Source organism: Plectrocnemia conspersa, unplaced genomic scaffold (genome assembly GCF_051122295.1).
Source record: "Plectrocnemia conspersa isolate PC_06_02 unplaced genomic scaffold, ASM5112229v1 ptg000008l, whole genome shotgun sequence".
Classification (NCBI taxonomy): Eukaryota; Metazoa; Arthropoda; class Insecta; order Trichoptera; family Polycentropodidae; genus Plectrocnemia; species Plectrocnemia conspersa.
Genome location: NW_028277172.1, coordinates 4760232 through 4786840, shown reverse-complemented (window position 1 = coordinate 4786840; position 26609 = coordinate 4760232). Strand labels below are relative to the sequence as shown.

General features: G+C 32.8%; 2 protein-coding genes across 4 annotated transcripts; both read right to left on the bottom strand.

Moving 5' to 3' along the window:
• Nucleotides 1-3792: 3792 nt before the first annotated feature.
• ago (F-box and WD-40 domain protein 7) lies at nt 3793-15017 on the bottom strand. 3 transcript variants are annotated; one of them, XM_088190358.1, is made up of 3 exons: nt 14861-15017; nt 7245-7340; nt 3793-6342 (listed from the first exon to the last, which is right to left on the bottom strand). In XM_088190358.1, the coding sequence occupies exon 3, from the start codon at nt 6330-6332 to the stop codon at nt 4578-4580; it is 1755 nt and encodes a 584-aa protein (XP_088046484.1). In that variant the 5' UTR covers nt 6333-6342; nt 7245-7340; nt 14861-15017; the 3' UTR covers nt 3793-4577. The 3 variants fall into 3 exon arrangements, with proteins under 3 accessions (XP_088046484.1, XP_088046485.1, XP_088046483.1); XM_088190359.1 differs by lacking the exon at nt 14861-15017 and adding an exon at nt 7567-7590; XM_088190357.1 differs by lacking the exon at nt 7245-7340 and having other exon boundaries at nt 14861-15015.
• Nucleotides 15018-19515: 4498 nt separating this feature from the next.
• Nucleotides 19516-26209, bottom strand: Herp (Homocysteine-induced endoplasmic reticulum protein). Its single transcript, XM_088190007.1, has 5 exons — nt 25979-26209; nt 21624-22141; nt 21512-21554; nt 20146-20387; nt 19516-20078 (listed from the first exon to the last, which is right to left on the bottom strand). Exons 1-5 carry the CDS (start codon nt 26126-26128, stop codon nt 19820-19822), a joined length of 1212 nt encoding a protein of 403 aa, XP_088046133.1. The 5' UTR covers nt 26129-26209; the 3' UTR covers nt 19516-19819.
• Between the last annotated feature and the right edge of the window lie 400 nt (nt 26210-26609).

Here is a 26609-nt window from a genome sequence, read left to right as displayed (position 1 = left end):
TGAAGATCATGTTAAATAACAGACATCGTAGCTGGACCACCATTGACATGAAGCGGCTGCTTCCTTGGTCCTTTAAAACTCGTCGATGCTTAGCTTATTTCAAGTTTGGATCAATTCGTGTAAGTAAATTAAAGTTATTAATGGAAGTTCTTGGCAGTTTCTGATGTATGTTATATACGCTTCTTGACGCGTGCACAAATTTATGGGGTGAAATTTTTTATTTTTTATTTTTTACGTAACAGCTGGAGATTCTAGAATACTGTAGTAGCACGTGTAATCCTGGGTAGCGCAAATTTTACTGACGTGTCAGCATTTTATGGGCACAGAACTAACTTTGTTTATGATTCGTTTAATTACATATTTACATAATCCGTTCGAATCTCCGATCGTCACGTACGTCAGAATAACAAAATGCACTACACTTTTAACACATATTTTAATATAAGTTTCACGGTTCATAACATGCATAATATGCTCCTACAAAATTTCTCACCGAACAGTATTACACCTTCCAAAATTGGGCTTGGAAAAACCTGTTAAGTCATAATGGTAATTTTTGATAAAAAACTGATTAGAATTAGTTGAGCAATACTTTCGTTAGGCGAAAAGCATTATGTTATTGCTTGTAATATCATATATAATATGTATTACAATGATTGAAATTTTCATAAAAAAACTATATACATACATACATATTTAAAATCAACGTCTAGTTTTACACGTAGATGTAATTATCTGATCTTTATTACAATAGAATATAAAACATGATTAGAGCTTACGTGTTTGTTGGTTGTTCATCCTCATTCTGTTGGCCCTTTGGACGAACCCAGCAATGAACATGAACAGAAAAATGAATATCAATACGATAACGAAAAAGGATATCATTTTTTCATCGAAGAGCACTTCCAACAGTTTCAACAAATCACATAATGATGTTACATTATCGCATATTTTCAAATATTTATATGTCTCTGCGATATGATTATCTCCGTACTATCAATTATTTTGCTAGTTGTAATCAAATAATCTATATTACGACTGTTGATAAGTTGAGAAAAATTCCCAAATCGTAAAAAAACCAAAGAGATTTTTCCAATATTTAAAACAATTATTAAAAAAAATAAATGGTACACGAAACAATAATTATTATGTGCTCATTAAAAGTAATTTAAAAATTAAAAAAATTAGTTTAATCAATTGTGTATTTCTTTCAGTTCCTAATATATTTAAATATTTTTAATGCTGGAAATTATACATTTATTTTTTTAAATGAGTTGTATTAAAACTTTGACTATGTATTTAAAGAATATATTTTCAAGAGGCATTATGAATATAAACATTTTTTTTTAAGTTTAAAGGATACAACGAAAGATACGCAAAGACATACTAGATCTACTTAAAAGAACAAAAATATATTTTAATCAGCTTTACCTGTTGTGCTCAAGTTGTGATGCTTATGATTATATTCTCCGTCGTACAAAGAACGACGATTGTTACATCCATTATGTTAGGATCGCATGCCGCATGAGGGGCCTTTTAAAATAAATTACAAATTTATTCTGGCTTCACCCGCTTAGTGGATGAAAACAACAAATATTGAACGACTCAGATTGGGATTACATATATAGGTACTATTCGAGATGCCCCTTACGATAACGACGAGCGTTGATTGTACAGAAGTTAAATATTATCAAAGTTCTGTTGCTTCTATGATTCTCCAGTGTTATCTTTTTCATAAAACACTAAAATTTTCCCAATATTTATTTTACTAGTAAGATTACGAGCGCGAAGCTTGAAAGTATCAACGCGATGCGCTAATGCGATGCGAATCTAGCAATATCGATACTCGGCGAAGTCTCGTTTGATGCAAGTTTTGCTGAATTCTCGTTTATTCCAAGTCGGAAACGAAGTGTTAGTTCTGGATAGTCCGTGAAGGAAGTGTTTTTATGGTTAAAATATACGTCTCTTCCAGTTTTTAATAGTCAAATATTATAATTTGGGCGAGGGGCATGTGAAGGCATGCCATTTAATGAAATACTATGAATCTTAACGAAATCGAAATATTAAAAAAATGACCACCGACACAAACTTTTGTCCCCTCCCCCTTCCTGGAAAAACCTAAAAAACGTCCCTGGAGTGGAAACAGACTTTTGTTATTGTCCGATAAAATGGTTAGAAAATGAGTAAGATCAGCAAGATATAATTCTATGGAATGCAAACCAAGAACATGTTCGGGGTGATAATTATGCACCGACCGTATCCTTTGTATTTGTCATCTACTTTTGCACTATGACAGTAGTCTTCTTCTTTTTTGCAAGTTCTTACCAGTTTAATGTATATCCGCTCAGATACGCAACATTTGTATTATATAACGCCGACTAGGAAAACATCGTTATTCGAGTCCAAAGTAATTAGTTTTATAAGCTTTTAGCAAGTCCTTGCGACTTACATTATCTCAACTGTCAAGGATAATACCAATAAGCAATTAAATAAAATAAAATTGATTAAAACTTTATCTACATACAAAACAAAAAAAAACAAGCACGTTCATCATAAAAATATATCTATTACTATTGTTCTTCTAAATAGTTGATCAAAAATACAGATCAATTTACGAATGTTATATATCATGAAACTACATCTATGTCAGTTCTGACAAATTCCTGAAATTTGTAACTATGTAAGATGCTATTCTTAAATAAATACAGTATTTTTAAAATCAAGAAATGATCTTGGAGATTAAATTTGTATGTGTTATTCCAATTTCTTTGCTACTGTATATAACTGATGAAAACATGAGTAGGATTGCAATAAAAAACTATACATGTACACTTCGTCAACAGGTCTTTATTATTATTATTATTTTGTCGGGTTCATTATAAAATCATCACATTATTATTATTATAATATATATGAATTAGTTAATTCATATTTTTTATATAATATATTCAATGGCAAAGGCAGTCGTATGACTGCGACTGGATTGAGTGATTGACGGTGAATCTTAACAAATTCGTATTGCACCCACAGCTAACTAAAAATAAAAGAACGCAGGGTACTTTTCGCTTAATAAACTACATTTTTACAAGGAATCCCAATCCTGAAAAATTATTACTCATCACGACGTCTCAAATGATAACATAAATAACCGAAGGTCGTAATAATTATCAGACATTACAAATAACATGGCAATAAAGACTTACATATTAAATTTTAAAAATATATAATTTCTAGTCATAAATCATTGACTTTGAAAAAATAGTACAAACAAGAAATTAAAAAATTAAAAAACAATTAATTTTTAACCATTCAACATTGAATAAAGAACCAAAAAAAATATGCTTATTATTCAATTAACAATTCGACGTTTTAAACACCACTGGTAATTATTAAAATCAAAAAATCATAGATCAACTAATTAGTTTTTTTTTCTTCGACACAATGATGATGATGATAATAATAATAATATAAATATGAAGATTCATCACATTTTATGTAAAATAATTGAACAAACCTAATACATGATAGATTTTAAAATATTTATAAAACAAATCAATTAATATACAGATATATATATATATATATATAAATATTTTTAACAATAGTTGGCAAACATTTTTTTTAAAGGCTTCCTTTAATACTAATTGTTCGAACGTCTAAATGATAATAAAATAATTTAATATGCAATGAATGAAATGACAATGATTGATATCTATACGTACTAAAAAATAAAAATAATAATAAAATACTAATAAAGGTTTTGAAATTCATATTTTAAATAATAACATCGTCCACTGATACTACATCGCGTATTTATTAAATTTAGAATATCAAGGAATTTTTTTAGGAACATAAGTCACATTGGATAAAAGATCAGTGGAGAAGATTGCTAGACGTACTTTATACAGAACTTAGTGTTTTAATTGACAAGAGTAATATTTAGCGTTACAATACTGATTGTAGAGTGACTCGTATCAAAACTGGACGACATAACAATTAAAGCAATCGTTAGTTAACCAAAGTGCGACAAATAAACATCTTAAAATATTCATATGACGAAACAAACTATAAGAATCAGTACCCATCAATGACGTTACACAAAGTGTAATAAATGCTTAACATAAATAAAACATACTAAGGAAATGTGCTTCGAACTAAAAAAAGTTTGGTTTCAATTGAGAATAAATCTAACACATCATCTAAAAAAGTTTTCTTGAATAGTGTTTTCGAATTATTTGTTATTTTCTGTTTTTTTTTAATATATATATATACATATACATTTAATAAAAACAAATAAAAAACATATTACCTAAGACTATACTTAATAAATCAGTCTTGACAATGCAGAAACGGTGCATATAAGCACGTATTTAATTGTTCACATTTACATATGACCTGAATATCAATTTTAAATAAAATGAAGAGAAATAAAAAATATAGGAAGACGATACATCATATCAGACGCATGCAAGAAAATAATAAAAATCGTAGACGTCTAACGATGACATGTCTGGGTGGCGTGTGAACACATTTCAGTAAAATTAGATCGGATTTTAAGGTCGTACATTTTTTTATAATTAATCTTCGCACTTTTGACAAGCGCCTGGCACGTCAAAGTCCAACACCATCAGTTTTGTTTCTTCGGTGCCGTTCCGGGACCCTACGGCGCAGACGAGCTTCGTCGCGGAAGCTCTGATCCGCCACACCACACCGCCGGATCCTCCGGAACTGAGCGTGACTAGGTTACGTATGAATTCACCAGTTTTCAAGTCCCACAATTTGACCGTTCCGTCGTCCGACGACGTGATCACAAAACGACTGTTGGATTGGAGCGATGTGACTGCCGACTGGTGCTTATCGAGACCGGCCAAAGTGTGCAGGCACTGACCCGTGTTTATGTCCCAAACTTTGACAGTGCTGTCTGCGTTCCCTGATACTAATATATTCGATCTCAACTCCATGCCGGATATCAACGAACGGTGGCCGCTCAACGTGTGCTTCAGCCCGCCCGTCTCCACATCCCAGACCTTGATGGAAGTGTCCAGAGAGCCGCTTATCACATGCACGCCGTCGAATTGTAAACTATATATCCTATTGGTGTGAGCGGTGAGCGTATGAATGCACTCCCCGGAGTTCGGATTCCATACTTTAACAAAATAGTCATAAGCTCCGCTTACCACTAATCGGCCGTCATATTGAACGCACCTCACGGCCGCTAAATGTCCCACTAAAACTTTTAAACAACGTCCTTCAGAGACGGACCACACACGGAGAGTAGCGTCTCTTGATCCCGACACCACTCTATCTTTGAACAGTCGCATGCATCGGACGGTGGACGTGTGTCCGGCGAGCGTTTTCAAACACAGTCCCGTGTGAGCGTCCCATACTCGGAGAGTTCTATCCGTTGATCCACTAATTATTATCCTGCCTACCATCTGCGACGACCACACGCCTCCCGTGTGCCCGACTAACGTTAACAAACATTTTCCAGTGTTAGCCGACCATACTTTCAGCGTGGTATCGTCGGATCCGCTCAAGATTTTATTGCCGTAAAATTGCAGACATGTTATTACGTGATCGTCGTGACCTTTAAGAAACTTGGCAAAGTCGACATTGTTCTTAAAGCGCCAGTTGTTATCTATCACTTTATGTCGCATATAAGCGGCTTTCCACGAACAAGATGTCTCCGGCATAGAAATGGGTCGCTTCCGCATCGGACCGATGCCCTTGCGCTTGCATTTTTCTTTCCACAGCAATTTGTCGTCGGTTAAAAATCTCCAATAGCGACAGGTTTGTGCGGCGCGGAAGAGGTCTCTCGGCTCCAAGTAGCGCAAGACCGTTAAAGCTAACTCCCTAGGCAACAACGATATGAAATCGCGCTGGAACAGCGGCTCGATGGCTTGCATCATGTGCCGCACTTCGTTGGGCGCGGACCGGTTTATAAGGCTACTGATGGCCTGTAAGCGCTCGGCTACAGACCAAGACGTGAAACGGTTCAGCCAAAGTCGCAATTCCGGCGGACTGTTTTGCTGCTGAATATTGCATCGGGCCAGATCCAAGCCGTTCTCGCAGAACGGCTTTTTGACAGTCGCATCGGCCGCAGACGGACTGTCGTCGATCTTGCGCTTCCTGACAAGTCTATCGGCCTTCTCGTTCTCGTCACCGGTGTCGATAGTGTCGTCGAACGAAATATCGCAGTTCGAACGACTAGATTCTGCGATTTCGACGTCTTCGTTCTGCTCTCCATCTTCGATAGTGACTTCGTTTTCGGACTCATGATTGGGTACACAAGTACAGACCGCTTCATCTTTCTCGTCGTCCAAAATCAGCATTCTCGCTTTTCTGAAAGTAAAAATACAAATAAGAATACATAAATTTCTAATTAATTCTAGAATATTGAAATAGCCAATATCATTATCAAGGTTTTTAACAGATTGTTTACCGTTTATCTACCATTATAAAATCACAAGTAACCTTTCTACTAATCACTAGTTTTATGCATTATTATTCCTCTTTAAATAATTAGCATGGCCTTGATATTGTTATTATAAATTAATAAAAATACATATGACTTTCACAAAATCAAACCAAACAAATTAGTTTTATCGTCAACTCGCTCAGTGAAAAATATTATTATATGAAAATAAATAATAGAAGATAAGAAAAATTATATTTACAGTGCACAAAAACTCAAACAGTATTTTTATGACTTCAATCAATATAAGATTAACAAAAAGAAAGCCTTTTCCATAGGTAAAAATTTAACATTCTTTTTATAGCATATTTTAGGGTCAGTAACGCTATTAAATAGCTATGTTTACTTCCAATACAGTATATACATTTACTCTTATTCAAAAGATAGAGCTATCAATTGTATGTGAAATAAATGATGCAACATTATTTTGAAATGTGATATTATTGGGTTGATGAAATTAGGGTCAGCGACAAACCATTATTGATAGAAATAATGCATGTGATAATCTAATTAACCGCGTAAATCAACTCGATAACTTATAACCATATTTTTATAATCAACATAAGCAACAACGGATTGCGAACTCGACATATACATTTTAATCACAACCGGATTTTTGTTATCTATTGTTGTTGGTCCACTTTTTAGTTCATCTTTGATATGGCCTCTCCACAACTGTATTAATCCTCAATTCTATAACTTAATTACACAAACATGGCACCTACTAAACCTAACAAGACAACAATGTTGACCCGACATCAAAACGTACCTTTCTATAGGGACCGACTGTCGATTTACATGATTTATAGAGGAGGACCTTCACGAATTTGAATGAGTCGCGGGAGCACTAGTCTGGTGCGACAATCTGAAAAATATAAACAGAACGACGATGATTCTAAGGTCAAGCATTCGAAAATCACTTCGTAAGCAATTGTCTGAAGGTGTTCTATGATCTAAGTGAACATCTCAAAGATGCACAACTAACTATGAATAACTAATGATGTTTGAGAATTAATTACTGAGTAAAATCACAAACGCAATGCGTGAAACTGAAGTATGGCAAATAACGTCTATTAGGAAAAAACCTCAACTTCAATCAAATCAACAAGGATGTTCTTTCGCCGATGCTATTTACCATACTGACAAAAACATCATAATAATAAAAATAAATAATTATTTAGATAAACAATATACAACAGGATTTTTGCAACAAGGATAAGATAACTTTATTTATATTTAAATTTACAAATTCAGTTTTATCAATAGTTTCATGGTACTTATTTATTATCACGGTTAAACAGTTGCGAAATGTCCATTTACTGTTCAAATCCAAACCTAATGTAAACAACTATTACTATATTCATTTAGATTAGGTTTGGGTTTGAACAGCAAACGGACGTTTCGCAACTGTAAAATTTGAACGTAGCGCCATGATAATTAACAAATACCGTATTTTTATATTTATTTAGGTATTCTAAAAGTGTGAAAAAATTGTAAATGAGTAATGATATTTTAATAAATAGACACAACACACACATAAAGGATGAGTATGACAAATAAATGAGCACTACTTCGACCAATGAAAAGATCTATACCGTTTTGAGTAAATTAAAACCATACTAAATTTTAGATGTGTGACAATATTTAATACAAAGATTATTCTGATATTTTTAAATATTTAACCAAAAAAGAAAATGTTATGTAATATTAAGTGTATTACATACATCCTACCAAATTATATAAATTTTTATTTGGGCTTATTAGACCTGATGAATAGAAAATACGAAGATCCCAGAACAACTCGGTTATACAACGTAGTATGCATGCTAGGTTAGACAGCAAAAATGAGCACTCAAAAATATACTCCAGTTCTTTGGACTCATTGCTAGGGAGGAAGTCAATTTATAACGATTTTTTAAAATCATATAATTAATTATAAGCTATTATATATTATATTTTACAAGGCAGCAAGGATTGGTTTTTAAACGATTCATCACTGTTCTTGATAACATTAAATAAATGTTAAGGACATTCATCGTTGATGTTATGATGGTCGAAAAGGAAAATGAGTTTGGGAACTTGTTACTTCGTTAATGTTTCAATGGCATGAAATATTGTTTCAATATATTTAATGAGATTGTTAAGTAGCATCAATTGATGATTTTTAAAAGCACCTTAACACCATAAATAATTTTAAATTATAAATAAAGAACTAGTACAACAACTTGTAGAAACGTCAAGGAATACACTGGAAGAGAAAGAACAAGATCGACTGACCAAATGTTCGCAACTTTACAGAAAAACAACAGACAAAAAATAGGGTAAATCGCAATTAGGATTACCAGGCGTACTATTTTTTATACACTTTTATTTTCATCTAGCACTGTTCGCTACTCAGCAGAGTGAACGACACTCAATGACTCGCGAGAATAATATATGAGGGTCAATCAAATGAAAACCTCACGAGAAAAATATATCTCGCAATTTACTGAACGAAAAATATACAATAATGATATAATTGATGACATGTCTAAATTGTAATGCTTTGTTCAAAAAATTTTGAAACGCCAAATAAGTGGATGAAGATATTGAGGCATCTCATAAGTATGTTAGCAAGTTAAAAAATATCGAAAAAGAAGAATAAAATGCATTTAATAAATAGCACACAATCTAATGTACCCAATAATAAAGTCATATTTGCAGAACCTTTTAATTGCACGGTGCACTAAACACAATCACAAAAATAAGTGTATTGACTAGCTAAAAGCTAACGTCTAAATTACATAAAGCATTTGGCATACGTAGCAAGAAGAAGTCGCCAACCAGAAAAATACAATGCCACACGAAAAATTTCAAACATACTTTGAATTAAATTGTTTTATGTTGGGTTATAACATTATATTTATTATATTTTATGTTAGATAATAAGAGAACGAGCTCAAGATTTATGTCATTTTGTAAACACATCAATCAGTGAAATGAAAATTTACTTTTTATTTAATATTTTCCTTAGCATTATGATTATTTTATAAACCTAGGATAATATTTTTCAATAAAAATACAAAAAAGTGGGCAAAAAAGCTTTTAAAAAAACCATACACATTGAAAATTCAAAGGGCACTACTTAATACCCAGCAATAATTGTTAGCTTTGACAAGTGGAGTTGAAGGGATTCGCGTTAGCTGTTCTAATGCCACAAGCCACATACGGGGCTCAGTTGTTGTATGACCATAATGCCAAGAGCCACATACGGGGCATTTACAGAATCTGCTACTTACGCTACAAAACAATATTACAAGACTATTTAGGTATATTTTATAATTATTACCCTTTGAATAGCTGTCTTAAAAATGGCTAAAATTAATGTTCTTCTTTTCAACGTCACCAGGGTGCGCCTTTGTAATATATGAAATGTAACTTTTAATAACAAATGATAATTGGTGTACAACTTGACTACAAATATTTTTGTTTATTAAAGATTCAGTTAGGAGTATCCCTTCTATGATACTTTTCGACCAAATTTAACGCGTTAGATGATGGGGTGACATGCAAAGAAATGCCAAAAATATTTTGTATTGTTGTTATATTGCTGGTTTATATTTTATACAAAATATGTATTTTTTACTTTGTATAAATATGTTGTTTGTGACAACCCTATAATTGTACATGTATAAATATTGTTTTGTTGTGACAACCCTAGCATTTCGATTTTTAGCGGCTGCAAATAGTTTTCAAATACACTGGAAATTGCACACAGAGGCTCCTTTTGGATTTTAATATTCCTTGACAGGTCTCACTTTAACATATATTTTTTTATTCCAAAAAAATATACCATGACACAAAAACGGTTAATAAAAGAATGCCACTACAAGCAGCAAGAGATAGGCGTTCTTCGAGCAGGTACCAAACCCCTAATTAAGCTTTCTATCAACAATAGTACTGTGGACTTTTGTCACAGTAAACAATTACGAAAATCGCATGTAGAAAAACTTTTGGCAGAGCTGTTGTAATATTGATTGACATAAAAGGATCAATAGCAAAACTTTCACCTTCCAGTGGATATTTTTTAAATAAACGCCTAGAATTTAGGCTTCAAGATTTGAGATGATCAGCCCTTTTCGATTCGGACCAGCACAAAAAGAATAAACCAAATATGCTTTGCTGATCCAGAAATAGCTTTCTAACGCTTATATAATTTTCTCTGGTATTCAATTTGTATACATATACACTACTGGTCAAAAGTTTAGGAACAAAACCTGTAACAATGTTCACAGGGACGTCATTTCAGGTTTTTACTGGGCGGGGAAAAAATTTGCCAGTCAGTGGTCGTTTTTTAATATTTCGATTTCAATAAGATTCGTAATATTTAGAATTCACGTCAAAAGCAATAAAATCGTGCCGTCGCCGTCACAGTGGAAACGCTCATTACCGAGCGTTCCCACTGCAACGGCGCCGACACGATTTTATTGCTTTTGACGTGAATATTTGACTTCAGAGAACTGATAATTGTTTTTGCGCTCTCATATTGACCAAAATTCGGTTTGAATATACTTGAAGCAATATTTTCATATCAAAAGTCAGTAGTAATATCAGTAAGAATAGCTATCATATTTTAAAAACATATTTCAATATCTAAGTACAGACTAACTATGGAGCAATTTGCAAGATGCGACATCTGTCTATGCTTCTTATAAATTACATTATATTTTCGCAAGTAGAAATGTATTTGGACTCGACAAGTGAAAATATAGCTTCATTGATAAATCATATATTCACTGTAACATTTATACATTGCATGAAAATAATATAAGATAATGATAAGAATGTAAATGTAAACTAATGTTTCTTCTCGAGAAAAATGCCAAATCCAGAATTCTAATTCCTTGAGAAATTTTATCAAGAAACATTTAAGCAAATCGGTCATTTAATTAGACAAGCATTATCTGATAGAGGACATAAACTACCCCAAAACCTCACAGATATTATGAAACTAATGATGGATTTTTACATTGATAAAAAACGAGAGGTTATTGACCTAAATTATAGTTTAGTGTCTCTATTCACGAATGGATAGGTACAAATAGTATATACATGGATGTCCAAATTTATTATTAAAAGAAGACCTTGGAATGATACCGATACAAGGAAGTTGCAGTGCAGAAAATATTTTAAAGTTAATGAGTGAAAAATTATCTTTGTTTGGAATTGGTATTAAAGATGATGTCATGGCTTTCATTAGTGATGTTAAAATTTGGTCCACTCTCCCAAACTTATCAACAACTATGCATAACCACAGGCTTAAAAAAATAGTATAAAAATCGATGAATGAGGGTTTCGATATAGATTCAGATGCGAACGAGTTTTAATAAATCACTAGCATAAAACTTACACCAACGAAGAAACGATAAATGGCATTAGAAACATTTTGAAGACATTTAAATATTCTCCAGTACGAAATTTTACAAAAGAATGTACAAAAAAGTTTAACATAATTTTAGATATGAAAACCAGATGGAACATAATGGAGGCGATGCTAGACCGCTTTTTACGAATTAGGCAACAAGTTAAAAATGCACTGAGTGACCTTAATTTTAGTGATCTGTGGAACGAAGAGTATTTAATTATTGCTAAAGGGATACTGAAGACTTTCCAGTCAATAAAAATCACTGTCGAGTAGTTTAGTAGAGAAGAGGTTACATTATTAACGGCTGAAGGGATCTTAAATTTTTTGTTTAAACAATTGGAAAGTATTAATTCTGAGCTAAGCTCGAAATTTCAACGGGCAATTAAAGAGAAATTAAATAATCGAAGAAACCAGACACTGATGTCATTAATTAAATATTTGCAAAATCCAGAATCTTTCACCAATCAAAAAACGAATGACTTATTCTTCAAATACCCCCCTTGAATTTGGCCAGAAAAATCGTAGATTTTGATTTCATTAAAATTCATAGTATTTCATTCACTGAAGCATTTTTCTGAGCAAATCCCCCCCCCCCCCCCGCCTTAAATGACGTCTCTGGAAGTTCATAGTTACGAATCCATCCAATTATTCAAAATATTGTTACCCAATTAAAAATAAAAATCCCTTGCTATAATGGGGAAGAAAAGAGTTGCAATTGTCACTATTCATCAGGACAACAGAACTCGGCGATATATTGCCTAAAAATTAAATATTTCAAAGACCACAATGCAGAAAGTTATTAAAATATTTAAAGATAAAGGACTAAATTGTGATAAACCTCAATCTGGAAGCCCTAAAATTACATCAAAACAACGGGATCAGCGAACAGTTTCAAATAAAAGAAAGTGACCGTTTACAGCAACGGAAATTTACTTCCAAGTAAAAAAAGAGCGGTGTTGAAAAAATATCAGTGTTAACCTATCAACGTCGATTAAGGGTAGCAAAAGTTGGGGACGCATTGTTGCCAAAAAGCCTTTTCTATGAGTAAATGAAAAGAAGATGTATGACTGAGATATAGAAATTGGATCGGTGCTAAGTTTTATGGTCTAAAGCAGGAGTGGCCTACCCAAATGACCTTGTGGGCCACATATAAAATTATATATTTGCATATTAAATTTAGATACACTATAAACATTTTTTGGAGTGAAAAATTATCTATAGTGTATTGGCCATTATAAAATAAATATATTTTGTAAAAGTGTGATGAATCTCGCGAGCCGGAAAAATGTTCAAGGCCGCGAGTTGGCTACCCCTGGTCTAACGAATCAAAATTTGAAACATTTTAATCAAATCGGAAAGTATTTGTTAGACAAAGAGTCAAGGAAAAAATGAATCCTCACTATATTGAATCAACTATAATGCAAAGTGAAGTTCTCAACAGTGGAAGTAAAAAACCTTATAAAAATACAGGATTTTCAATTACAAAAAAATTAAAACTATTTTAGAATAGCAAGTGCTACTATGGGCAGACGTATAAATAGAACAGACTTTATTTTCCAACAGGACAACGTTCCCACACAATTTTCTAAATTGTGTCAAGGGTATTAGATAAAAAAAGAAGAAAATATATTTGGCCACACAAATCGCCAGATTTATATCTAATTTAGCTTTTTGATATCAGAAAATTCGCCAGGAATCATTGGATTCCCAAAAAGCCTTATGGAAACGCCTACAGAACGAGTGGGCTAACATATTAACCACTAAACTAACCACTAAATTTAGTTATTAGAATGCTAAGAATAATTACAACCGTGTTATCCAATAAGGGTACATTTTTTTGATGAAAAAGCAATTAAATGACATTTTTATTTCAAAAATACTATTTAAAATTGTAATTTTAACCATTTTAGTGAGTTAATTTAAAACACATTTGTTAATTTTACGTATTTTTCCTTAATTGTCTGTTATTTATTTATACTATTTTATATTGCATTTCTAGTAAATAAAATTATATTTAAATGAATTAAATTATAGTAATAGTTTTATTGCTTTGATTTAATTGACTACTTTTTTGATATTATTTTCTATAAAAATAATTTATATTAAATCAAATTAAAAATACATTGATTTTTATTTATTATTTCTTCACTTATATCAAGGATATCGCAAAATAGTGAAATATACCGCTCAAATGTATCTATCATATGTTTTTTTATAACTTATATTAAGAATATTAACAAAAAATATTTTGGAACACTTTGTAAGTCCATCACTAACATTGTTTTTCAACTATTTTTTAGCATTTAAATGGACATTGTAAATATTTAAAATGGACACAAGCACTGCTCTAGGTTAGGACAATATCTGCAAGCTTTCGTACGTTAAGCTATGTTTTAGTACAGTACTTGTCGTCGTCAATAAAATACTGCAACGCTATGTGGTCCAGGTTAAAGCGAGTTGGAGAATAACCACACTGTATCGCTTCAATGATGATGACTTATTATTCACAAATTTTAAGAAACATTTTGATTGACAATATTTAAAAATCTGCTTTGACTTCAAACTAAAATGCTTCCTTTCTTAATTTCCTTTCCCAAACAAATTTGATGGTTTCCATTTGCATGTTTAAAAAAATAATTTTGATTGTATGTTTTTACGATATTTGATTGATCTTTGTGATATCCGAGGGACGAAACGTTCTATTTCATTTTCAACGTGTTCTTTATCCTTGACAAGTGACAAGCGTTAAATTATTTAATTGTTATTTATTCTATATCCATCTGCCAACGATTAAATCGAGCTGATCTGGTAACCCGAATTAATTATCGCAAAAGAGCCGCAATATCTGATCGACGATGCTGTTCGGAAACTTTTTCGGGAAGCGGACTCGGCTCGGCGGCCATTTGCAAACGAAGGTCGAAGGATGAAATTGAGGTTATGGCGAAGGGCGGAGGCGCCGAAGGTCATAGGCGAAGGCTCACCTAAGGCAGCAGCCGCCGTCGCAGGCCTGCCCGCAGGACGACACCGCGGTCCGCATCACCCCCGGCGCGACGCCCTACCAGCCCCAGCACGTCGCAGCGCTTCGGCCACGGCGAACACCTGCCCCGGCCATACCCAGGCAGGGTTATCAGCGGCAAAAACAATTAGCTAACAATCAGTGTGCGGCGACGTGCATGGCAACATCGCAGATTAATACCTATTATGCTACACATATTTCTCTGTACGTCAATTAAAATATTTTTAAAAACTTATTAAATTGCATTTTTAATTTCATTAAAAACATATTCCCTATAAATTGGCATACATTCCTATTTGACTGTATCAATTAAATTATTGGTTTTGAGGCTCAGACAGGTAAGTAATGCTTTGTAGTCAGTGATATAGTGCTAGGGCGCTATTTATTTTAATTGACTCTATAGGGACCTGTAAATTACGTACACTTAAATAAACAATACTGCAACGGCTCGATATGTGTCTAATTGCCAACTGTCAGCCAACTTCCCCCAGATTCACAAATATTCACTTTCAAACAATTCCAAAAAAACATAAAAATATTTTTAATATTTAATTCTTAAGGACTTTGCTGCACAATTTTTTTCTGAATATGATGATGGGTTGACTAATTTGGAAAGTATCAAAAGAGGACACTAAAAATAAAATGGTCATCTCGGATTTTTTGTTCGAGCAGGATAAATTGCTGCGGTGCTAAAAATATAATTTGTGTTCAATCAGGATAAAGAAGGACATATTGGTGCAGGAGCTGAAAAAAGGGAATTTTAGATTTTTTTATTTATTTAAGGATATCGCGGGAGTTAAAAAAAAGTAATCTCAAACATTTTTATTCAAGAAGGGCAAAATGAGGACTACGTTTTTCAAAAAGACAAGCCTCCTCAAAGGAAAAGAAGAACGGGAAATAGTTTTGTGCAATATTTTCATTCTGTTTTCGAGAAATCTTTTTCGTCTTCCACTCAGTCACTTTCTTCGTCTTGTTATTAATCTTCAGTACTGACCATCAAGGAAATTGAGTGCTCAGATCTTAAATACGGCTTTCAGAAGGTGAAGACTTCTTCTAGGCCTGATTTGATTTAATTTCAAGAAGTCATCATTTCCTGATTTTTTGAAATGTACAAAAGTCACCCCTATTCATAAAATTTGTGCATAAAGAACTATAGACCAGTTTCAGTGTTGTCAGCTCTTGCTAACTTGTTCGAAATAATTATCCATAGATTAGTCTTTAAGCACTTTCGAAAAGTTTTGTTGGACCAACAACATGGGTTTCGTCCCACCCGTTCCACTGTTACTAACCTTCTGTCTTTCACCAAAACGGTGAAAAAAATTCTTGATGCGGGAATTCAAGTAGACGTCGTATATACAGATTTTGAAAAGACCTTCAATTAGGCTTGTCATGGGTTATTATTTAACTCAGCTATTCTCGAGTTATTTGAGCAATTGTCGACAGTTTGTAGCCTATGGCGGCTGATTATCGAAAGAGTATTTCACTCCTTCGGGGGTTCCCTAAGGGTCCAACCTGGGCCCTCTGCTCTTTATGTTATTTATTAATGACATAAATACTTCAGTTAAAAATTCAAGATTTTGTCTGTATGTAGATGATTTAAAATGATATAAAGACATTTGATCTGTTGCGAACTCCTTTTCTTTACAGAGTGATTTAAATTCTCTATGAAGACGGGCATCCGTTAACCGTTTGCCTTTTAGTGTCGGAAAGTGCCATACTGTGTCATTTTCTCGATCCCGTTCCCTATCAGTTAATTCTTACGATATCGGTGGGAACATTTTGACTAGAGAAACTTCCACCAAAAATCTCGGAATCACTTTTGAGAGCAAGTAGAAGTTCTCTCTATACATACATACGTCGTCGATGATAAATTTCCCAACATGCTCGGCTTTGTTTCACTTTGACGATCTGTCAGTTATTCGCTTCCTCTATAACACCTTAGTTCGTAGAGTTGGGGCCTAGTTATATTTAAATATAGATTTTCATTATGGCCAAAACTTGGCGGCGCTATGGTAACACTGGCGTGACGGTTTTTCTCTCTACTGACAATCTTCGATGCGTTTATTTACTAACATGTAACAATTTCATATCGCAATAGATTACTATTGCAGCGGCCTAATCTGTATCTAATTGTCACCCATCTCGTCGCCAAAGTAGTATTCATGAATCTGGATCTATTTCGAAGATGACCTTTCTATTTTTAATAATGTCCTCTGTGGGGCCTATTTATATATAGATTTTATTATGGCCAAAATTTGGCGGCACTCTAGTAACACGGGCGTGACTGTTTTTCTCTTCTCTCGAGTGGCAACCTTGGTGGGACTCGCAACGGCCGGTTGGGGGTCCGGCCAGCTGATACACGCACCGTTTATATAAACATGGAAAAATCTTTAATCATCAATAAAAAAGATTATTGCAGTGGCTCAATCTGTGTTTATTTGCCACCCGTCACCAATTCCGTCCCAATCCTCCTTTGATATTTTCAAAATCTAGTAGTATTCGCGAATCGGGATCTATCCCGAGATGGCCTTTCTATTTATAATTATGTCCTTTGATATTTTCAAAATCTGGTCACCTTACTTATACGTTAGCGCTGTGAAGATGGTGGAGTCTATTACTTTCGACACTAGTCCACTTTGTGCGGTTGACATGCCTCGCTCCGCTGCTGTACAAAGACACCCCTCACTACTGTTTTGCAACGATAGATACGCCCACTGCAACCAATGATAGTTACAGCGTCATGAAAAAAGCGCAGACGCAAAAGCGTTCTGTTGGAACGCTGAAGGCATATTTGAGCGCTTCACCGTCTATTTCAAGCCTTTTTTTATCGCCTCTAGCGTTGAGCGATTCTCTTCGTCGTCGACGCTCATGTTCTTCTTTAATCTTCATTACACCATCCATACCACCCACGCTTCCGGGCTTCTAAGCATGGATGGGATCATGCGCTTTGGTGACACTTCAGATTCGTCACCGAGAGCTTCTTTTAGCACAGTCCTGTGCAGAGTCCTGAGAATTTTCTAATTTTTATAGTCTCGACTTCAGAGATTCACATTTTAAAAACCGGGACGATAACATATAAAAATGTTAAAAATGATTTTTTTAGCTTTCATCACCTTTTTTTAGTGTCCCTTGTTGATATTTTCAATATCTGAAAATTCCGGGATTCTACGAATTTTCATTCCCAACTCATGGAATTGAAAAAATCCTCAGAAACAGCACCCATTAATAAACAACTTACAAAAAGTTAAGCTTCTGTTTTCACGCGACAAGCGGGCTAAGATCACTCTTCGCGTGATGTGCGATCTCAATACAAGTAATGCACCGTGGTTAATCGTACATTTTAAAATATTTTTACTAGCTGTTTACATACGCTCTTTCTTTTTTTTTCTCAGTCAATATACTTTGAGAAAGCCATTGAAAAAGTATACCATAAGAAATTTATGAACATATTTAAATCCACCGAAATATTTATTGCGTGTTCGTATTAGCGACGAACACCTTTTTCTTTTTTTATTAAATATTGAAAATATGCATTTGTAATGAACATTTTATTTGGTAGAGCAAAAAAGCTGACAGAAGGTATGGACTTGAAAATTGTTATTCCCTATCTTATTAACGAATATTGAGAATTAAAAAAAGGTAACTTCATACATTCGGCAAATTTAATATTACATATGCGTAAAACATACTACAAAAACTAAACTATATAATCATTACAATAAATGTTCTTTTTAGTTTAAAAAAAATGTTTTAGAATCAAGTTTCAAGAAAAACATGTAGAAACGATATAACATAATAATTGTGAAGCAAAGAAATTATTGTCCCAAACCTGAGCTTTAACTATATAAATTGATCTTCATCACAGAAAATTAATTACCAGGAATAAAGCGTTGTTACCTAATTAAATCACAAAATAAAACGAGTAATTGTGATTTCAATTATATTTTGATATTATTATTTTACATTTATACAATAAATTTATAATTAAATAATATGTGTATATTTCTTTTCAAAGAAAAACTTTTTGAGATAGAATATCTGTTATAACTACTAAAACTCAAATAAATTTTATTAATTCTCTTACAAACAATCACTCGTAAGATTATTTATTACAATTTACATTTAGAATATTGATATTTAATATACGAAAGGATGTTTCGATAAATGCAAACGAGTGATAAATGAAACAAATTTTTAATGTACATTTATATCCATATAATAAAGCAAAAATCATATACAGCGACAATATATATATATATAAAGTAATAATAGTGTATAAATATTATTTTTGTACAAACAAAGCATATATGATAGGTATGCTACAAATTAAAAGACAGTTATTCATCAAAAAATTTATGTTTAAATACCTACTATATAAAAATATTTTTTTTGTGATTTAATCAACACTTTCTTTTATATACAAATATAAAATTTAGACGAATGGATTCTAATATGTACCTTTGTAGAAAAAGGAGACAATATCTAAAAAGGGAGATTTTTTGTTATATGCTGTATAGATTTCTTGGATATGGCTGTTTTTCTACAAAGATACAGCTATAGCAATAAATATAAAATGTTTCACGATATGCACAGTTAAAATAAAATTACTACAAACATGACTAGGCAATAATAATGTTTGATTTTATATTTGTTTTTACCTTTGCAGTGAAAATATATATAACTCGATCGTAAAACAAAATTCACCCATTCAAAACAGTAACTACCATAAAGATTTTCAATCGACAGTAATTCTCGAATATTAACAAACACCAGATAAATTTTAAATATCAAATAAAAGGGAACAAACTACAATCACAGCAGATCTAACAATATAGTGACGGATACTTCTCTTCCGTCTTATATAAAACAAAAATTGCCAATCAATTCCTATTGAGGTTATATGTATTTTTTTAAACGAAAATGATTAGTTTCTAGCGTTGGGAACTTCGGGGATAAGCGATGAAAAGAACGACGTGAACGCCGTCCACGTGATCGAAAGGTATGAATCTTCGTTATCCCCCTCGTTATTTGGTGTTCGATTTCCTCCTTCAGTTTCCTCTTCGTTAGCGTTCTCGCCCTCCGCTCTCACCGCCTGATCGTTGTTATTAGCCTGCGGCTGATAATTATTGTTGATGTTGTCTATGATGATGTTCCTACGTCTTTCATTGCGAGCTTCGTGAAAGCTAAAACATAAAATTAAGCTTTAGTTTGATTCATCTACAGGACCCTTTATATAGAAATCATACTGACAAGTATATAGTGGTGCCCAAGATTAAAACTGTGAAGAATCTAATCGGGTTGGAGTAGAAGTATAAGATCGAGAACATCAACAGCCACCGGCTAAAATTGTAAAACCAATCTAGCCAATCTTGGTGGTTGTTCTCGTCTTCCCCGTTGTCTGCGTTAGCGTTGACTGCTTCTTGACGGACCGGTTGAACGTTTTCTTGGACATTTTGGTTGTTTGCACTGTTATCCGGATTTGTGTTAGCGACCTGCAATTAAAATTTCATTCATTTCAACTATCGAATTGGGTTCTGAACAAATTTTAAATGTTCGATATGCCTGCACTTGTCACATGCGGGATAGCCGGATGCTCACAGGTAATAAATAACTAATAAAAATATATTTTTCAACTTCAGTTACCAGATTCGTTGGCAGTGGATTCCCAAGTTGGGACCATCCATAATTGTTGCACCGAAATTAGTTACGCAAAACCCGCTAAAAGGGTTTTAGAAATAATAGATTTGTGTCCTTTAAATTTATTAAGATCAGAGCGGTTTTCGGCTTTCAATGAAAACAACTTAGAGATTAATAGTGACGAAGCATAATGTGCATTATGCAAAAATGTCAGCCAAGGACATTAGAAGTTAGTGAATTAACTGTATTATTTACAATTTCAAATCAACCATTCCAATGGACCAAAAAAAATAAAGACGTCTAAGTAGGAATGCTGCACACTTCTATTTCCTAAGCTTCACATTAAGCAGAGCTACCCTGAATCGGTCAAGAGGACCCATAGAAACCAGAGAGCGTTATTCGGCAGCTGTTTTCACTTGGACTGTGATTCAAAAATAATTTATTAAAAAAACTGTAATTAAAAATAGGTGTACCATCCAGGTACTATACTATACTATTCCAAAATCTGGTTCAATAAATGCTTTTACAAAAATGTAATATCTCAATAGGAAACTAAGCATCGTAATTATTTTTGGACGTTTGACAAATTGAAAGTTTGTCAATCTGCCAACTCAATTATTCGAAATTGCGTACTGTTTCTCCAAAGTAGTGATATTAGAGTCAATAATATTCTTGATATTGTACGAGAGGTTTTAGGTTTGATTCTCTCTTCCCTAACAATTAAAACATTAATTACTGCCTGTATAAATATATGCGTATTATTTCAACTTCAATCAAATTTTTTTTTAGCCCTTTAAAGATGTTAATCCAATCTTATTTTAAAAGCAATTTTTATTTTTATTTTATTAGTAAGAGATCCATAGTTTGACGTTTACTGATTTTATAATTGCGAATACAAAAAAGTTGCGGAATTGAATGTGTTATAAATTAACGTAACTAACATAAGTACGTGGAAAAATAATATATGGTAATTATTTACCTGTTGATTCATCATAAAGCCTGCTGGTTGTGGAAAACCACTCCTGAAATAATACATGGATATGAATAAAATATTTAGAATATCGAGAACATTGTATTTCATAAATACTCACATATTGAAATATTGCTGCATTTGGTGCATCCAAGCCATTTGAGCGGCATACATCATAGGATCTATAGTAGGCGGCACTGGCGCATTGGCGAAAGTTGGATAATTCACAGCTCCTTGCGGGTGCGTGTTGTAAGCGGCCGATATCCATTGATTGTAGTGACTGCTCCACGCAGCCAACTGATCCTGGTTCATGTAATGTGGGTGGAAGCCGTACATATTGGGTTGAGGCACATTGTTATTGCTGACTGGGGGTGGGGCGCTAGGCGCCGTCGGTGGACTGACGTTTCTCTGTCTAAGTCCGTCGCCATTAGCGGTGGAGGTAGTTTCCGGTCTGGGTTGTTGAGCAGGCGGCGGAGTTGGTTTGGGGGGCGGCGAGCGTTGATACTTTGCATGAGGTGGCGTGCACACCAAGTGAACGGTGTGGGTGTCTTGGCCTTCGTATCTCCTCAACACGTCTTTTAGCACAATGTTGTCAGACAGTAAACGACCGGAATATATCAGCTTTTGCTCTTCATATTTCTGAAAAGAGAATTGTACATTGAGACGGAGTCAAATCAAGTTACAAAATTGAACTATAAAAGATCTTTAAATGATGCTCTATTATTTTATATGTTTTGTAACAGTTTCCATATAATTGTCCGTAGCACATAAGCATTCGAAAAAATGTAAAGGTCAAACTCTTGGACGTGAGCAATAGTATTTTATTTTTTATATATTTCAAACTAGTATTTATGCATATTTTTAAATAGTAAAATATATTGATAGAAAATATTATTAGCTATTAGAATTAAAAATTGTGAATATTTAAAAAAAGATAACAGTTTTCTATAATAGTTTCTTTGGAAAGTTAACGATGTCTATGTTTTTTTATATATTAATTTAGTATGTATTTTATTTTGAATTAATTTTTTTATAATTATTATTAAATTTACATATACAATATTTAGTGGTATATTCAATACTTTGATTTAATTTCATTTTTATTTATTATAATGTATGTTTACAAATTATTTTTCTGTACGATATCTTGAAATGTTTGGTCTGTTGTTTATTTATTTATTTATAAAGTTGAAAAAATTATCCTATTTATTTAGGTATAAATACAAATCAATCATTTACACAATTATTTTTCTTTATCTTTATCTTTAGTTGGTAACAGAAAAAGATAACATTGCATTATTTTCCACTGAATTTTTTTTTTTAAAAACATACACTTCAGGCAAATTTTTCAAATACGTTTTATATTTAATTATAATTATTAGGACTCATGTTATGCTAATATTTAACACCTGAGATTAGTGAAGCATATTCCGTGGACTATTTAGATAAAAATGTACAAAAAGTAGAAAGAATTTCGCCAGCCATCCCTATTATAAAAAATAATTTTGTCTATCATCCCTATCATGCAAGCCGTGGCGATGCAGTTATTTCTCTGTTACATAACAAAATTACTGGGAATTGCTAGGTACCATTAGACTTGCCTCAGATAAAGTAAATGTATAAATAGAATATAAACATTATTTTTTATCATCAAAAATGATGTTTATATTCTCATACTCATACTTCTATTTTATTTTTTAAGTAATAAATAATATATTTGCTTTTTATTTAATTTTTAGGAGACCCTCGGTATATTTCTCTACATTTTCACACAATGAAATTCTTGTTGATCAATAAAATTTAATATATATTATGCAGGTAAATTTTCCTCATGAAACATGGTAAAAAGTCCTCATGGTCACGTGGTGAGATGTACGCAGTGAAACGGATGTAGTACGAAGTCCGGACAGTAAGCGACAACAATGGTTTCGCTTATAAAGGGTCACCCAGAAACGTACTATTGTTTCATTAGAGGGGTTGTAAATTATCATAGCCTTTTTTGGTAAAAAATGAAATTTGTGCTAATATTTTTAAATGTTTTACAATGGTTGCATATTTTTATGCCGCTGCATAGGAAAGGGTGGGTCTGTGAAAGAAGTTTTTGAGTCATTTTAAAAAACTAATGTGACTGGAAAGTGGTAAAGCAGAAAGCATAGAGTAGAAAGTTTTAAAGAGCTAAATGATAATTTTGCAAAACAAATTAGATAAATGGCACTGAAAATATTGACAATGGTGCACAGAATTTTTGAGATACTGGTTGCCGCTAAAGTTGGATGGTTATCTACAAAAAAAAAATTGAAAATTGAATCATATTATTAACAAGAAAAATATTAAAAACTATGGAGGAAGTCAATTCCCAAATAACAGTTTGAATACTTACACTACATTTCAGAATGATCGCTTTTTAACAATTAAAAAGAACCAAATTGATGAGTGCCACAAAAATATTCATGGGAGTTACTGCTATTTGAGTAGTGAGCATGAATAAGTTGACAACTCCCTTTTTCGCGTTCTATGCTAAGAAGCTTTGTTCTGATTCACTAGTGAAATTTTGAAGGTATACTTTATAGCACACTGTGTATTATTTAAATAAAACTATTACAAAAGCTATAAATATATTTAATTTTTAAATAAAATGTTAAATTTTAAGACTGCTGCGCTTAAAAAGTTATATTTTCGACTTATCAACTTATTCACGCCAACCAGTTATTATTGTATAATTCAAGTATACTAATAAACATTATCGACAAAGATTTGTTTTCATAATTTTATTATGAATTGGCAATTCCATTGTGTAACTCAAGATAATGATATTATCTCAACATGCTTTCAACTAATTAATTTATCAGCTATAAAATAACACAAACACGTTTTAGAAGTTTCAATTCTTGATACGCTTTTAATGGGATATGAAACTATTGTAAAATAGTAATTGAAAAAAATATTCAGATAAAGTATATAGAATTGCTATGCTATCACATAATGCGAAATGTAATAAAATATATTTTTTTAACATAATTTTCTGCTTGAAAGGTAAGTTTTAATTAGGTGTTTTAAACTGAGAGTAACAATTTAATATTTGATTCTTGTCCATTACACTATATGCAGGTTGGTGTGACTCGGCGGCAAGCATTGGACAAAGCGAATCTAATATATAAGCTTTATTCATTTTCATCATAACATTTTCTGCAAGTGTTTAGATGGAGAGGGCAACAAGAGGTTCACCTCAGATCCACGAACGATCTCACAGTGCAGTAAAGAGCCGTGATCTTCGTAGGGGTCACTCGCCACAATCATAAGGCAATTCAGTGATTGGAGATGAGATGGACACAAAGTTTTCGGACATATCTACACTTTGTGGGAGTGCCCACTCTCAGGTAGCGACTGTGCGGAGCTTCAGAGTGGGCACTCGCACTTGGAGAGCAATTGAGCGTTTTTGTAAGATTCATGAATGTGAGGACGGTGTTCGCTCTTGTTTTGGTATATTTTTTCCAGGATTAGTTGATGAAATGATTCTCTTATGAAGAAAATAAAAAAAATGTACCTTTTTTACAGCATTGAAATCTATGGTAAATTTAGTTGATGGAACGTTTCGCGCGTTTCGTGGTGCAATACATTGTTTAGTGGTGACAAACAACTACATATATGAAATATGGCAACATTAATTATGTTTATGGTTTTCAAAAATCTGATAATGCTCAATGATAGTCTAATATGAAGGATGTATTCTTTGTTTAGATGACGCTTTCTACGGAAAAGTACATGGAATCTCTACAGATACAATGACGTACTGCATTTTGTATAAAATACAAATTATTATTATAATGACTTTTAAAACATTTTTTTTATACAAAATATACATTTAGGGTGATATTAATACTTTTTATCTTTGTAACAAATATAGTACGTTGAATTTTCAATGGATCTATAAATAAATAATAGATTTTTTAGTTGTGACAGTATTTGCCTTTCTACATTGTGTTTAATAATTTAGTATTAAGCGTGTGAATAAAAAGCAGAACATCATATGCGTGTGTTATGGCCTTAAGAAGAAGAAGAAGTAATTAGTAATTTATTGCATGAATTTAATATCACAAAATGGTGGTCAAATTACTGATTGATCATAACAAATCACTCATTGACCTTGAATTATAATAACACGAAATGTCACCTGATGTTATTAATATTAATGTCACAATTTTTTTAATGGATATTTTTTTAATAAAATAATGATGACATTAAAACCAAAATGGCGTCACTTTGACGTTTATCGTCTTATTTTATATCGCAATTGTAATATATTTTTTAACACATTAACAATGTGATAATATTGAACGTGGCGATTCTGTTTTTTGTGAGTCAAAATAATAATAATAATAAATACGCTAATTATGTTCACATGACATTCGACCACCGTGTTCACACACGATCCATCTATTATTTCACAAATCGATCTCTTAACGATGTAAATCTCACCGGTTTGCACGGATACACTTCCGAGAGGTGGCCTTTGAGCTTAGCTATGGTCCAAGAAGACTCCGCCCGAACGGTGTGATCGGCCACTTGCTGGTTGGGCGCCTTCACGATCAGCGTGATCGCCAAAGGGTCTGCGCCCTCCATTTCCATCGTCGGCTCTAGCCCCAATCGACTTTATTTACCTTCGTCTGCGACCTGAACTGTCGTCATCCGAACTCGCAACACCGAAACGACAATCTCTTTCTGCAACTCGATGTAACGAGGAATAACAATGACAGCTACGCGAACGAATCGATTTTAAAATTAAACAAAAGGCTAAAACATTACTCAAAATACAAATACACTAACAAAATTATTGTATATTGTGCTATGACGATTTTTTATTTTTTTTTCAATGATATTATTTTTTCATAACAATGACTCATAGAACATCACTAGTGTTTATCAATTATATGACTTTTGTGTGTGTGCATGCGTACGCATGAACGTTTGCATGTGTTGATTCGTAGTTGGCTCGCTGTGATTGGATGCCTGATAGTGGTGATAACACAAGTAAAAAATAATTTTAAAAAACTGTAAAATATAATACATTTATATATCTTATTTTTTTATATATAGCATTGCTCACTAA